Below are 16,748 nucleotides of genomic sequence, written 5' to 3'. Positions count from 1 at the left end.
TCCTACCCTATCTTACTGTACATTACTTGTCCCTAAAATACCATACCCTACTCTTACCTTGCTCCTACCTTGCCCAAATCTGCCCTACTTTACCCTACCCTACATAGATTTACCCTACCCTACATAGATTTACCCTACCCTACATAGATTTACCCTACCCTACATAGATTTACCCTACCCTACATAAATTTACCCTACCCTACATAATATTACCCTACCCTACATATATTTACCCTACCCTACATATATTTACCCTACCCTACATATATTTACCCTACCCTACATATATTTACCCTACCCTACATATATTAAACCTACCCTACATAGATTTAACCTGCCTAAATCCACTTTCTCGAAAAGAAAAAGACAAATAATTAATAAAAACTAAACCAACAAAGCAGTGAAGTAAAACGAAAATAGATAAATAAACAAATAAAGAAATAAACAGAAAGAAAACGCTGGTCGGGGTCCCACCGCGTTTCTCACTGACGCTCGCAATGTCCGCGAAAAGTTCTTCCCATGCCGGGAATCGAACCCGGGCCTCCTGGGTGAAAGCCAGGTATCCTAGCCACTAGACCACATGGGAGTGAAAGTATGGGGGATAACAAGGGTTACTTAATGTTTTCTTGGGGCTCATGAAAGATGGTCGTTCGGTGCTTCTCTGGTAGGAGAGGTGAGCTTGTGTGTGTATAAAAGTTATTGTGCATATGTATGTCGATAAATATAGTGTGTTTGTGTGTGTATGTATATGTATACATATATACATTCATAAATACATATATGTGTGTGTGTATACATACATGTATATATATATATATATATATAATGATATGTTTTAACGTCAACCCCCCTCCCCCCCATCGGGAGGCAAGGACGGTGCCCCTTACAGAGGACGTTGTGGCGTGGAATCTAATGAACCATGTCGGCGAAGTTGCCATCAATTCCACGCGACGAAGTCTTCTGTAAGGGGCACCTAGCCTTCCGATAGGGGTGGTAGGTGGGGGGGGGGGTAGAGTTTGTGACGTTAAAACATATATATATATATATATATATATATATATATATATATATATATATATATATATATATATATATATATATATATATATATGAACATAAGAATGAAGGAGACTGCAAGAGACCTTAAGGCCTACATGCATATATATATATATATATATATATATATATATATATATATATATTATATATATGTATATATATATATGTATACATATATATATATGTATATATATATATGTATATATATATATTCATATGTGTGTATATATATATATATATGTATATATATGTATATGTATATATGTATATATATATATATATATATATATATATTCATATTTATATATACATATGCATAAAAACATAAGAATGAAGGAGACTGCAAGAGACCATGAGGCCTACATGCAGATATATGTATATATATATATATATATATATATATATATATATATATATATATATATATACACATACATACATATACCAAAGGCTTTTTCCCCCTTATAAGGGAGGTAGCCAAAAACAAAGACATAAAAACCACTCCCACCCATTCCATCCCTATCACACTCCACTCCCTTTCACCCTCTTCCCTCCTTCTTATCTTGGCACCTCTTGGATGACGGGTCATCCCTGCATCTTGTGTGTGTGTGTGTGTCTGTGTATGTGTGTGTGTGAGAGAGAGAGAGAGAGAGAGAGAGAGAAAACTGGAATAAGGATTGAAGTTGTGATGTTAATGTATTTCGTGCATCACATCTTCACACAAACAATCGCTCATCTGAAGATGTATTACACAAAATATCTTACAGTGCTCACTCTCTTCTTATTGATTTGTTTATTTTTTCTTATTTTTCTTCTTCTTCTTCTTTTTTTATTCCTCCTGAGGGTCGTAATATACGGCTTCTCGTTGTCTTAGTTCCAGAGGAAAGTTCCGAAAAGGGAGATTTGGTAGGTTCCTACCACATTTGTCAATTTTGCAAAGAAATCCTGTATGTCTGTTGCGTGTGTGTGAGTCTATTCTCCCTGTTGCTGTAGTGCAGTTGACTACTACCCTGAAGAAAGTTGGCTTGCTCCTCGTAATCGAAGAGTCGTACTCACTCCACCATGACGACATCGACCACACATTTATCCAATAACTGCACCAGACAGGAAGGTGTCACACGTGCGTATGTGTGTGTGTGTGTGTGTGTGTGTGTGTGTGTGTGTGTGTACGTGTGTGTATGTAAACATATGCATTTACACATTATACTGCCTGCCCTCACATTTCACGTTTTTGGAGTAAGAGGAAGAGTGGGTGGAGAAAGGGGAGGGGGAGGAGGAGGAAGGGGAGGGGGAGGAGGAGGGGGAGGGGAGGAGGAAGTGGAGGAAGAGGAGGAGGAGGACGAGGGGAGGGGAAGGAGGAGGAGGAAGTGGAGGGGAGGAGGACGAAGAGAAGGAGGAGGAGGAGGGGGAGGAGGAGAAGGACGAAGAGAATGAGGAGGAGGAGGAGAAGGACGAAGAGAAGGAGGAGGAGGATTGGGAGGAGGAGAAGGACGAAGAGAAGGAGGAGGAAGAGGAGGAGGAGAAGGACGAAGAGAAGGAGGAGGAGGGTGAGAAGGAGAAGGACGAAGAGAAGGAGGAGAAGGAGGGGGATAAGGAGAAGGACGAAGAGAAGGAGGAAGAGGAGGGGAGGAGGAGAAGGACGAAGAGAAGGAGGAGGAGAGATGGAGAAGGACGAAGAGAAGGAGGAGGGGGAGGAGGAGAAGGACGAAGAGAAGGAGGGGAGGAGGAGAAGGACGAAGCGAAGGAGGAGGAGGAGGAGGAGGAGGACGAAGAGAAGGAGGGTGAGGAGTAGAAGGACGAAGCGAAGGAGGAGGAGGAGGAGAAGGACGAAGAGAAGGGGGAGGAGGAGGAGGAGGAGGGGGAGGGGGAGAAGGACGAAGAGAAGGAGGGGGAGGAGGAGAAGGACGAAGCAAAGGAGGAGGAGGAGGAGAAGGACGAAGAGAAGGAGGAGGAGGAGGGGAAGAGGAGAAGGACGAAGAGAAGGAGGAGGAGGAGGGGAGGAGGAGAAGGACGAACAGAAGGAGAAGGAGGAGGAGGAGGAGGAGGAGTGACTATGCACGCAAGAGCTCGTGGTGGCCCTTTGAGTCATGGCGGCGGACTTTCTTGCGAAATCCTTGTTTTTTTTTCTTTTTTTTTCTTTTTTTCTTTTTTCTTTTACGCAATTACTCTCACGTCTACCACCAAAGCCACCAACCCGCATCTTATTGTTAGAGATTTGCTCACACAGATCGACACCGCCTCCTCAGAGTCGAGGTCAAAGACGGGGGTGGTGGTGGTAGTGGTGGTGGTGATGGTGATGGTGGTAGTGTTGGTAGTAGTGGTGGTGGTGATGGTAGTGTTGGTAGTAGTGTTGGTGGTAGTGGTGGTGATGGTGGTAAGGGTAGTGGTGGTGGTAGTGATGGCGAATGCAAATATTCTAATCTTAGGAAGGATTCGATAACGCAATAAAAAATTAATAATAATAGAATAAAAAAAAGAGCCAATGAATAGATGAATAACAAGAAAACGACACATGAAGAGAAGAAATAAAATAGAAAATGAATAAGTATGTGTTATATATTAGTTTAGATGTTATTTTCATATACTGTATCTTCCCATCTCGGAGATAGGGTACCGCGTACTGCCTCCATATTTGTGTAAATAGCACTTCAGTTACATTGTCAAATGAGAGGTCAGAACCAATATCCTCGCTACACTGGTATTCACACAGACACACACGCGCACACACACACACACAGATGCAGACGACTCGATGGCGCAGTGGTTAGAGTTCCCGGCCGCCAATACGGCGGTCCTGGTTCGAATCCCGACCAGGGCTGAAATAATTTCAGTATCGCTGCGAGTCGTTACTCCAACTCTCGTGGGCGCGGAGTTGGGTGTGTGTGCGTGTAAGGCCACAGCTTTACCCATAGATCGGTCATATAAGACCTCTGAGCTCTCTTCCGGGAGGGAAATAGCTGTTGATCACGAGTCCAACACGTGATCCAAGACCATGGTGAATCACACACTGAAATATTAGTATGAATTTAATATCGATGAATGTGTTTTAGAGATAGGATTTTATTGCGTAAACGAAAACTAAATAGAAACCAACCTCGAGGGAAACACTTCGAAGGCAACGAAAAAGACAGTTCGCCAAATACCTTTCCGAAATTTTGGAATTCTTTCGCGGCGACCCGGGAAAGAATTCGATCCATTTCGAGAAAGTAAATGTGAACGACCGCAGTCCCCCAGGTGACTAAAACCGTCAGGAAGTAATTAAAATTAATAATAAGAAAATACAAATTACATCAAGATATTTTTCTGAACTGCATTGCTAGTAACAGAGAAAATTTATAACGAAAACACTCACTATTAATTGCCGCCTTCGACACGATCCACTCTTCCCGCTTTCTATGGCCAATTCCGTTTTCTTCCGATTCAAATCTTAATTTTTTTTTCGCGATTGACGGAGTGCATCTATAGCTTCAAATGGACTCAAAAGCTTTGTAATTTAATCCTGAACGATCTGCCTTTAATGAATTCACGAGGGCTTCACGTATTCGCCGTCGTGAAAACTTAAATAAGCTCAACGGCACAATCGAGACCTGGCAGGCTGTCTCGCCCTCCGGTCGACAGGAAATGTCGACAAAATGAGCCTGTGCGACATGACGTCATGAATGTGATTATTTTTTTATATTTTCTAAAGGATTGTGAATATATGAAGTTATACAAGTGAGTCTACGAGAATGGGAGAGGAAAATGAGTACGCGTACATACATGTACAGGAACACGTGTACATACACGTACAGAAGTACAGTACATGTACATACACATACGATACACAAACGTACACAGCCCATCGTTTATTCCTCATATTCTTTTTACTTAACCATTCATATCATACTGGGTTTTTTCTTCAGCCATATAAAATCGTCTGAACAGGTAAGAGGACAACCATATACGGAAGATATCAGTCCTTTTTCTACTGAACGGGGTTACCCTCTACTGAACGGGGTTACCCTGCATGTCGGCAGTGGACAGGTTAGAATTAAAGTGTACGAGGTAGAGGATCGAACTGGAGACCTCTGGGACTGATTATAAGACTTTTCGTATTCGGTATTATTTTTTCCGGTTTATTCCGGTATTCCGTTTTCGGATATCCGGGGTCTCATGCTCTATTATCCGACACGTGTTCGGTTATCCGACACGTGTTCCATTATCCGACACGTGTTCCATTATCCGACACGTGTTCGGTTATCCGACACGTGTTCCATTATTCAGCACGTGTCCGATTATTCAACACTTTTATCCGGCACTTTTACGGTTATCCGACACGTGTTCGGTTATCCGACAAGTGTTCCATTATCCGGCACGTGTCCGATTATTCAGCACTTTTATCCGACACTTGTAAGGTTATCCGACACGTGTTCCTTATCCGACACGTGTTCCATTATCCAGCACGTGTCCGATTATTCAACACTTTTATCCGGCACTTTTACGGTTATCCGACACGTGTTCGGTTATCCGACAAGTGTTCCATTATCCGGCACGTGTCCGATTATTCAGCACTTTTATCCGGCACTTATAAGGTTATCCGACACGTGTTCGGTTATCCCACACGTGTTCCATTATCCGACACATGTCCGATTATTCAGCACTTTTATCCGGCAGGTGTTCGGTTATCCGGTGACAAAATTTCCGAATACTCTGGTCTTCCCGGATCCCGATATCGTAAGTTCTACAAAACCCGTCACTCCTCCTCGAACCAGCATGAGTGTCGGCACCCACATGGAGACATTCGAATCCCACTCGAGCCGACTCATTCTGTGTCCCTCCTCCTCCTCCTCCTCCACTATCGAGGGAGAGTAACTAGAACTGTGGAGGTCATAAATCGAATATTCATTTAGCATTTACTGTATATATGGAATTGATATGCATATATATATATATATATATATATGTGAATAATTCGCTAGTGGACAGCGACGGTCATGGAGATTGTATGATATATATATATATATATATATATATATATATATATATATATATATATATATATATGATGAAAGTGGAAAAAGAAGTCACGGGTCTAGTTCCGAGTTCCTAAGTTTATTCCTGACCGGTTTAGCTCTATGCTTATTAAGAGGAAGCATAGAGCGAAAATGGTCAGGAATAAACTCAGGAACACAGAACTGGACCCGTGACGTCCTTTTCCACCATCATCAACTTGTCATAATGCACCAGTACATATATATATATATATATATATATATATATATATATATATATATATATATGTATGTATATATATACACAACCACAATGCACTTTAATTCTAAGCCATCAACATCGGGAGACCCAATGGAGGCCACAAGCAGAAACTGAAATGCGGTACTGCCGAGGACTCGAACTCAGCGATGACATGACAAGTGACGCAGTGACTTATCCGATGTTGATGGCTTACAATTAAAGTGTATTGTGGTTGTTAAAATGTATCTCTAATCACTGGGACTCATTCAGTGTTGTACATATACATACATACATATATATATATATATATATATATGCAACAGTAATCACATAAAACACGTGAATAAAGATTTATGCTTGTAACCACGAGGAAAATAAAGATCGGAATACTGAACGTTTTCGTCTATTAAGACATTTTCAAAGTACTTTGAAAATGTCTTAATAGACGAAAACGTTCAGTATTCATCTTTATTTTCCTCGTGGTTACAAGCATATATATATATATATATATATATATATATATATATATATATCTCTATATATATGTGTATATATATATATATATATATATATATATAAACGACAGCATTGCAGTAGTTATTCAATCTTTTCAATACGAAGATAAAGCTGAATAACTACCACAATTTTGTCGTTTTTAACTACGTGCATTATTGAAAACCTGCTCCCTTCTTTTACAAATATATATATATATATATATATATATATATATATATATATATATATTAGAGGTGAAAGATGATTGCAAGGTCTGCTTCGCTCGTCGTCGATAAAGCATTTTGTCGACATTTTCGCGGGTACGCCCCGACGACATTGCCGACGCGACGTGATTGCGCCCTGCCCGCCTCGCCGGTCCTCTTCCTAATTTGAAAAAAGTCTAAATACGTAACTGAATTACGAGTTCACGAAAAGCTGATTGCCGGAATTAAATCAAGAATGTCGCAGGTCTAATTTTGAGGAGGACTGGAGACGGCGATCAAGCGAGAGCGGCGCTGAGGAGATTAAAAAGAGAACGAGAGAGGGTGGAGACCCGGAAGAGAGTGAGCGTGGGGAGGCGGAGTCGCCGCGTACAAAGGCAAATGAAGTAAAGGAAAGAGAGAGAGAGAGAGAAATCGTCTTGCGAGACCGGAGACTGCCTCGGCTACACATTTTAGTTCCGGGAGACATTACTTTCTCATTTATTAATTGATTTATCTAATTACTCACTCACGTGTTTATTTATTCATGTTTTTATATGTTTGATTATATATTGTTTCTATGCCTAATTCCCAACAAGCTAAATCTATCCTAACTTCGATCCCTTGATCATTATCTAAATTATTTTCCAAAAATAAATATTTCGTGTAATAATGAAGCAGTGGGGTTTTAAACCAGCTCCAGCAGTCAGGTCCAGCTGTGGGAGAGCTGTGCCTCACTGCATTGCCTTTGACCCGAGCAATGTGGCGGAAGTCTGGAAACAGGAAAGGTTAAGGATAAGACGGAACAGTTGGTTGGGTGAAAGACATTAGCTCACAATCGATGAACAAAATGAAGAAGAAAATGAGAAGGGTGGGCAATTGTCTTCCGGTGGTTGGGTGTTGGAGGGCAACCAGGTATGGCTTAAGATTTTGTGGTCAATGGGTATTAAAGGAATTAGGTGGGGTAAGGGGCATGTTCAGTATGTATATGCAGAAGAAATCACTTGAACGCGTGATTCTAATTATGCCGAAAAACCACAAGGAAAATAACAGAAATGAGACCGAGCGCTTTCGACACACACACACACACACACACACACACACACACACACACACACACACACACACACACACACACACACACACACACACACACGACTCGGTGGCGCGGTTGGTAGAGCGCTGGAATGGGAAGTACGGTGGTGCTCGCAGTACATGGTTCGAATCCTGCCCAGGGCCGAAATTATTTCGGTATCGCTGCACTTCGGGTCGTTACTCTGACTCTCGTGGGCGGAGAGTTGGGTGTGTGTGTGTGTGAAAGGTCATTGCATTACCCATAGATCGGTCATACGAGCTCTGAGCTCTCTTCCGGGAGGGAAATAGCTGTCGATCACGAGTCCAACACGTGATCCAAAGACCAAGGTGAATACACACACACACAGTCTCTGGACAATTTCTGGCCAGCATATGCTGTATTTTTGGCTTGATTATCTGTTTTTGTTTTCCATTGCTTTCTTTGGTAAAATTTGGCCTTTAGTTATTACGGCTGTGTATTTACTTTCTTTTTTCACTAGTCTTCTTTGCCTTTTGCCTTCCTTGTGGCTGGGTTGAGTACCATTTAGGCTTTTCTGTACACAACGCATTTAGGGCATTCGCTTCCATCTTCTCAAACTTTTCCCAGAAAGTTTCTTTTGGCTTTTGCTCCAGACCATCGCTGTGGTCCATCTCAGGGCAAAAGTTCTTTTCACAACATTTTCTGAGACTCTCTGTCCAAGGACTCGTTTTCTAGTGAAGCCACTCGAGGATGTCTTGGCACTTTTTGAGGCTTCTTTTCGTGAAGGCTGCGATTCTCCCAGTTCGGGCTTTGAACCACATGTTTTGGGCTTTGCTCAAAATGTACCAGCATTTCATTGTCCACGATTTCAAAATTTCCCTCCATACGGCAAGGACTCCTTGAGGTTCCTCTCGTGCGCAGTTTCTGCGTTCTTGGCAAGTGATTCTTTCTGCCCAAGATTTCGCCTTCAGCCGCGCTTTCCTCAGGGGATTTTGGTCGTCTTTAGCCAAGAGGACGCTTAGTTTCTCCTGTAGGTTCACGCATATTGTCGTTTTCAATTGCGCAAACCACGCAACCACCTTTTGAAATACTGTCAACACTTCTGGTGTTTTCCTCAAGTACCTTCGGATATTTTCAAAAGTGTTTTTGATTCGCACCGTCCGGGCTCTTGTGCTGCACTCTTTGATACTCTGTGTCGTTGGCATCTTCTTGAGGACACTTTTGAAGACCTTTCGACCCCTTTCTTTCATGTTGGTCTGGAGTCTTCCCCAAAGACCTTCTTCCACTTCGGTACTGTCCACGGGTTTGTCCATCTGTGTCTTGATGTGGTCTTGATGTGGTCTAATTTGCTTCCATTTTTCTGCTATGGGTATAATTATTTCACGTTTCAAACCATTTTTAGGCCCCCCATCCTTTATCCGAGGATCCTTAACCCTTGGAGAGTTTTTGGATCCCTTACATTGACCTTTATGCACGGAAGCCAATAACGCGCCCAAGCGTCCGCCCTTTCGAACTCTCCCTCGGGGATCCTCCGGAATTCCTTCCCCGGAAGACTTCTCCAGGAGGTCATCTCGACCTCCTTCCGGTGGCGCCTCCGGAGTTCCTTCCCCAGAGGACCTGTCAAGGTCATCTCGACCTCCTTCCGGGGACGCCTCCGGAGTTCCTTCCCAGGTCTTCTTGTCTGGGAGGGTGAGGGGTACGACATCCCCTTCGTCGCCTTCGTCAGGTGAAGGGAGTCCGGGTACCACCACTGGGGCCAGGTATTCGGAAAGGGGAATGGTGAGGGGAACTTCTGACATAAGACTCCTAGCCCCTCCAACGGGCTAACGATGTCCGTCTCGAAGTGAACGTTAGGGAGAGCGAACCGAATATCTTGGATTGCTATTGGATATGATTCCTTCTTGCTGCCACCGAGCAGTTTTATTCAGCTGAGGGTAACCTGGCTGCCGATACTTTTACCATAAAAATCTGGAGAAATTTGTTTGTGTTTTTCAGACTGCTTCTTCGCGTCCTGTCGGTCGAGCTCTTTTGCCTACTCCATCATGATCATTTCCAAAGTTACAGAGCAGTGTTGAACTCATGTTAATTGCTAAATTGGGACTTAAGATGGCCCTGTATGCTGGTTACAAAGGATTACGAAGGCAGAGCATGCCGACAGGAGACCTTTTGGTCCATAACTAGGTCAGATGCGAAAAAATATATAATAATGATAAAAAGATCATAATAATATGAATAACGATAAATAAAAGAAATAAATGCATAGGTATAGTTAAATAATATACAAACAGGTAAATAGTAGGTAATAATAAATTAACAGACAACTAATAATAAATGAAAATCAAGCAAATAATAATAAAAAGACAAATGATAACAAACAAATAAACAAATAATATAAAATAGATAGCAGTCATTGCAGCATCTTGCTCAGGTGTTTATCTAAACGAATCTTAAAGCTTCGAACTGAACTACATTGCACTGCCTCTATAGGAAGTTTATTCGATTCATTAACTACACGGTTGGCGAAGTTGTTGAACTACTTTTTTTTTTATATACTTGATTTTAAGGAAAGTTTTAATGGTGCATCTCACCTATTTCGGTGAACCATTGGACTGCCAATATCGACTTAGGTATTTCATCTGAACAGATTTTGTGCAACTGAACAGACTAGTCACATTCTCACTGCTGGTCTCACGGTACAATCGCAAATCAGTGACAAAATACCTCCGCCCAAAATACCTCCGCCCAAAATCCCACACCCAAAATACCTCCTAAACCACCCATAATGCCTCCATACGGAAACACCATATTCTATATGTGGACGAACTAACAATTTATATAGCTTGTTAAGTGATGGACTTTTGAAATGCATAGGTATAGTTAGATAATAAACAAACAGGTAGATGATAAATAATGATAAATTGACATATAACTAATAATAAATGAAAATCAGACAAATGATAACAAAACAAAAACAATATGTATGGTATAGAATCCCATAGAAAGTATCATTAGAGGACTTTTTCATTCAGGATTATGGTAGTATGGTAGATCAAAGGAATAATCAATTCTATATAGAAATTGTTAATCAAAGGAATCAGACAAAACAATTGATCAAAGGAATAATTAATTCTCTATAGAAATTTTTAATCAAAGGAATCAGACAAAACAATACAACGACTTCAGTTCACACTGATTAATAAATTGGATGCAATGGTCCTTAAAATCAGAAGTTAAATCAAATAATGTATTTTACCCTATATCAGTACCTGGTTTCCATGACAAAATACCTCCGCTATTTTGTTTAATCCTGTAATTACACTAAAAGGAACTTAAAAGAACATTCAGTGTATTTCATATTATTTTTGGTAAATAAAAAAGGAAATGGACTTGTGAGTATTGTCATGACAAATTCAATCAAGTTTATTGAAGATAAAAAAAACATAATTTTCCTGATTTCCAAAAATACTGGAAAGATTTTCAAATCAAATTGGCCATATCCCGGTAAAACAGTGAAATTTCATAGAAATAAACCAATGAGAGGGCTTAATTTATATGTGAGTTGATTTCATTAAGTATTTAACCAATGAGAATGCTTAATTACTGAGTGAGTGGATTTCTTTATAATAAACCATGAGGATAATCATATTTTTCAATTGTTTCACATATTAATATGTATACCTATTGTTTTGTTTAATTATGTATATTTTCATTTTATTATTCAATCTTTTCTACCAGATTTTTCACAGTATATTTCTACGATAGTTTCTTGCTCAATTAAACTAGATTAACTCGGGCACCTCTCCTAGTTAATGCATTTGCGGTATGGGCCTTATTTCTATATCATAACAGTTACAGTATACACGATGGAGTCTGCTAAAGGTTGTCAGAAGCTATGTATGAATGGTTATATGTTTGTCAAACAGTACGAAAGAAATGGAAAGATAAGATGGTCATGTGTAAGGAAGAAAGACGATAAATGTAGAGGAAATGTCATGACAAATGCAGTTACAGAGAATCCTGTTGAAACTGTCCAGCATAACCATAATCCAGATGCAACCGCCATACAAGTAGCAAAAGCCAGACTAGAGATGAAGATGAAAGCAGCAGCATCACACAACAAACCAGTTCAAATATATTCAGAAGTAATATCAAAAGTCGGAAGTAATGATGTGAAGGCTCGGATACCAAATGAAGAAGTGTGCAAGAAAGCGATAAGGCGTGAAAAAATAAGAAACTATCCAAAGGTACCAACGAGTCTTGCGGAGTTCGTGATCGAAGGCAGATGGTCAACAACCGGCGCAGAAGTTAAAGAACGATTCCTCTTATACGACAACAACAGAGAAGGCATGAGGATCGTCATATTTTCCTCAGACGCAGCCATCGAGAAACTCGGCACAGCAACAGAATGGGTCATGGATGTTACATTCAGCATGGCTCCACCGCTTTTTGAGCAAGTTTGCATCATCAGAATACCATTATCAACATCGCACATTTCAGTCGTCTCTACACTACTTGAAAGAAAGAATAAAGAAACGTACGAGGAGATGCTGAGTGTGTTGTTGAGGGAATGCGAGCATAGAGGAATATTTCCAGAACCAGAGTATATCATGGTAGACTTCGAACAAGCTGTCCACCAGGCGATAACGACAACATTTGATGGAGAAGTTAGCCCTCGAGGATGCTTTTACCATCTCACCCAAGCAACATGGCGTAAACTCCAATCCATTGGACTGCAGCAGTATTACCGTGAAAATGAAGAGTTCCAGAAGTTTGTCGGGATGATGGACGGACTTGCGTTTTTACCAGTCGCCGATGTGAAAGATGGATTAGCGTACCTGTCGACAATAGTGCCGGATGACGGATTAGAACTTCTTGAGTACTTTGATGCTACCTATGTGAATGGATCATATCGTCGGGTGCGTTCACGTCAGGGTGTGACCCGACTGAAACGTGTGGCTCCTCTATTTCCTCCCGCAATGTGGAATGTTCATAATGCGACATTAAATGATGGTGCCCGTACTAATAATGCCTGTGAGGCGTGGAATCATAAATATTTCCATATGATAGGACATCATCACCCATCAGTGTGGAGAACGATCGAATCGTTCCAACGGGAAAATGCAGCCGTATCGGTATTGTTACAGCAAGATGCCGTCGGGCAACGGCCAGCGAAACGAATCCGGAGAAAGTATGATCAACTCCAGTTGCGTCTGAAGAACTTGTGTCTGGATTACATTAACAATCGAAAAAACATTCGTGAATTTCTGGAAGGACTTGGATACAACATGCGAATTTTAAAGTAATTCCAGTGACTGAAATTCTAGAATTGATAGAATATTAAATTCTGGAATATATTTATACTATTCAACTTTATAAAAATCTATAAAACCATACAATGTCAAGTAATGAATATGTATTCATTTAAAGTGTATTACTTGTGTAATAAATGAAATATCTTGTACATATATTTGTATTGTATTATTCCAATAAACTCTTTGATCTATGCACCAATGGTTTCTGGTGATTTTTGCTCACTTGACGATTTAGGATTTTAACCTACAAAGTTACAAAGGCGGAGCATGCCGACAGGAGACCTTTTGCTCTATATCTAGGTCGGATGCGAAAAATCTTAATTATGATAAATTAATAAATAAAAACTAATGCAAATAATATAAAATACATAAATAAATGCATAGGTATAGTTAAATAATAAACAAACAGGTAAATAGTGAATAATAATAGATTGACATATAATTAATAATAAATGAGAATTAGACAGACAAATGATAACAAAACAAAAACAAATAATATAAAATAAAAGATTCATTACAGTATCTGTCTTAGGTGTTTACCTAAATAATTTTTAAATGTCATGGACATTTTGGAATGTGAACTGAAGTCGTTGTATTATTTTGTCTGATTCCTTTGATAAAAAAAAATTTCTTTGGTCAATTGTTTTGTCTGATTCCTTTGATTAATTTTTTTTATATAGAATTGATTATTCCTTTGATCTACCATACTACCATAATCCTGAATGAAAAAGTCCTCTAATGATACTTTCTATAGGATTCTATACTCTACATATTGTTTACAATATCATCCCCAAATGTCCTTATCATAACACTTATCATTTGCATGGATGATTTGAGATCGCTGCTGATAATTATACGCCGAGATCTTTTTCACTACTCACTTTTGTTAACAAATTTCCAAATAACTTGTAATCGTACTTACTCTTATTTTTACCTATGTGCATTACCTTGCATTTACTTGTGTTAAATTTCATTAGCCACTTTTCAGATCATTGCTGTAATTCATCTAAATCTTCATAATTATTCCAATAAACTTGACAATTTAAGATTGTAACCTTCTAACCAGTACAAACAGCATGATATGCATGGAGGTATTTTGGGCATTTTTGGAGGTATTCTGGGTGGAGGTATTTTGGGTGTGGGATTTTGGGCGGAGGTATTTTGGGCGCCTTCCGTTGTGAACAGGACCTCGTTTAGACCAAAAGGCTTTCTATTGGTCTGTTGACCTTCCATTGGTTTGTTCAGCTTGTACATGTTATTTGGTGAAATATCACAAACACATATGGTTTGCTGGTGGAGGAGTGTACTATACGTGTGTTTGTGAATGTCTTGTTGGTCCATATCTAGGTCGGATACGAAAAAAGTCAAAATAATAATAATTGAATAGATAAAAAATATAATAATATAAATAACAAATATAATACATAAGTAGATGTATAGGTATAGTTAGATAATAAAGAAACAGATAAATAGTAAATAGTGATAAATGAGAATCAAACAGACAAATGATAACAGAACAAAAACAAATAATATAAAATAAATGATAATCACTACAGCATCTTGCTTAGGTGTTTATCTAAATGATTCTTAAAGCTTCGAACTGAACTACATTGCGCTGCCTCTGCAGGTAGTTTATTCCATTAACTACACGGTTGGCGAAGTTGTTTTTACCCACTTCCAAATTGAATCTATTTCCGGACAGTTTGAGACTACTGTTTCTTGTCGGATTCTCATTCAGTGTGAAAATGTTGTCACTTTTGTTGTTGTCAATTCCCTTTAGAATTTTAAAGACCTGTATCAAGTCACCTCGGAGTCTACGCTTTTTTAGGGAAAACAGAGTCATATGTTTTAGTCGATTTTCGTATGATTTATTTTTGATATTTAGAATCAGTTTTGTGGCTCGCCGTTGTACTTTTTCCAGTCTGTCAATGTCTTTAATGAGATTCGGTGACCATACGGAAACAGCATATTCCAAATGTGGAGGAACTAACGATATATAGCTTGTTAATGAGTGATGGACTGTTGAAGTCAAAAGATCGCGCAATCAGTCCTAGAATCTTATTTGCTTTCTCAGAGGCTGAAATACATTGCTTGGACGATTTAAGATCGTCAGTGATAATTACGCCGAGATCTTTTTCACTATTCACTTTTGTTAACGAATTTCCAAATAACTTGTAATCGTACTTACTGTAATTTTTACCTATGTGCATTACCTTGCATTTACTTGTGTTAAATTTCATTAGCCCCTTTTCAGACCATTGCTGTAATTGATCTAAATCTTCTTGAATATCTAATTGGTTTAAGTGATCATTTGCCATTCGGCACAGTTTTGTATCATCAGCAAATTAGGAAACAATAGATTTTAGTTCATGGTCTATATCACAAAGTGTGCAAGGATGGTGTGTGGAACAAGAAGGACAGGAGGAAATAGAAGGAAGGGTAGTGAATGGTGGGATGAGGAAACAAAGAAGGTTGTAGAAGAGAAGAAGCGAGCTTTCACAGATTGGTTACAAAATAGGACGAGGGAGTCATATGAGAGGTACAAAGAAAAGAAAAGAGAAGTAAAGCAAAAGGTAAAGGAGGCAAAGAGGAGAGGAGATGTGAAGTGGGGTAAGAGTATGACAGAAAATTTTGAGAATAAGAGAAAGATGTTTTGGGAGGAAAATTAGAGAGGAAAAGGGGGCGAATCAAGTAGACAAGAAAATATAAAAGATGCTGATGGAGAATTTATAATGGAAGACAACAGTAAGAGGAAGATGGTCAGACTATTTTAGGGAGTTGCTAAATGTGAAGGAGGATAGGGAGGGAAAGATTGTTGCAGTGGGAAATGCTAAGAAAATGAGAGTGATGAGTGAGGAAAATGGAGGAGAAATAAGGAAGGATGAAGTGAAGGCAGTTGTTAAGATGATGAAAGCAGGTAAGGCACCTGGTCTGAATGGATGCCATGCAGAATGTCTAAAAAAAGGAGGTACAGTGATGGTGGACTGGCTGGTGAGGTTATTTAATGTTTGCTGGAGAGAGGGTAGAGTGCCGGAGGACTGGAGGAGTGCCTGTATAGTTCCACTTTACAAGGGAAAAGGGGACAAGTGTGAATGTAGTAGTTTCAGAGGGATTAGCTTATTAAGTGTAGTTGGGAAGACTTATGGGAGGATCTTGATTGAGAGGATTAGGAGAGGAAGAGAGGGAGTAATTGGTGAGGAACAGTGTGGATTTAGGACGGGTAGAGGTTGTGTAGATCAGATCTTTGTGGTAAGACAAATATGTGAGAAAGCTATAGGAAAGGGGAAGGATGTTTTTTTGGCTTTTATGGATCTGGAAAAGGCTTACGATAGGGTAGACAGAAAGGCACTGTGGGAGGTTATGCAGATATATGGGATAGGAGGAAAGCTTCTAGGA

General features: G+C 39.7%; 2 protein-coding genes and 1 non-coding gene across 3 annotated transcripts in view; 1 reads left to right on the top strand and 2 right to left on the bottom strand.

The window, feature by feature from the left end:
• Positions 1 to 8,711, bottom strand: part of LOC143025682 (uncharacterized) — a 17,099-nt gene extending 8,388 nt beyond the window's left edge. Inside the window, exon 1 of the mRNA XM_076185681.1 lies at positions 8,602 to 8,711. Coding sequence (XP_076041796.1) covers positions 8,602 to 8,711 — 110 coding nt within the window. The remainder of the gene's footprint in view (positions 1 to 8,601) is intronic.
• TRNAE-UUC (transfer RNA glutamic acid (anticodon UUC)) lies at positions 515 to 586 on the bottom strand. Its single transcript has one exon. It is a non-coding gene; the product is annotated as a tRNA-Glu (tRNA).
• Positions 8,712 to 12,032: 3,321 nt separating the features above from the next.
• Positions 12,033 to 13,343, top strand: LOC143025681 (uncharacterized). The gene has a single exon (XM_076185680.1). The coding sequence runs from the start codon at positions 12,033 to 12,035 to the stop codon at positions 13,341 to 13,343; it is 1,311 nt and encodes a 436-aa protein (XP_076041795.1).
• The last annotated feature ends 3,405 nt before the right edge of the window (positions 13,344 to 16,748 follow it).

This window comes from Oratosquilla oratoria, chromosome 5 (assembly GCF_046742065.1).
Source record: "Oratosquilla oratoria isolate Oo_2021 chromosome 5, ASM4674206v1, whole genome shotgun sequence".
NCBI classification, from domain to species: domain Eukaryota; kingdom Metazoa; phylum Arthropoda; class Malacostraca; order Stomatopoda; family Squillidae; genus Oratosquilla; species Oratosquilla oratoria.
The sequence above is the reverse complement of the archived record's forward strand: the minus strand, read 5'-3'. Positions and strand labels throughout refer to the sequence as shown.

What these genes read in the sequence shown, in the direction of transcription:
- LOC143025681 (XM_076185680.1), top strand. Translation starts at nt 12,033, where the DNA reads ATGACAAATGCAGTTACAGAGAATCCTGTTGAAACTGTCCAGCATAAC.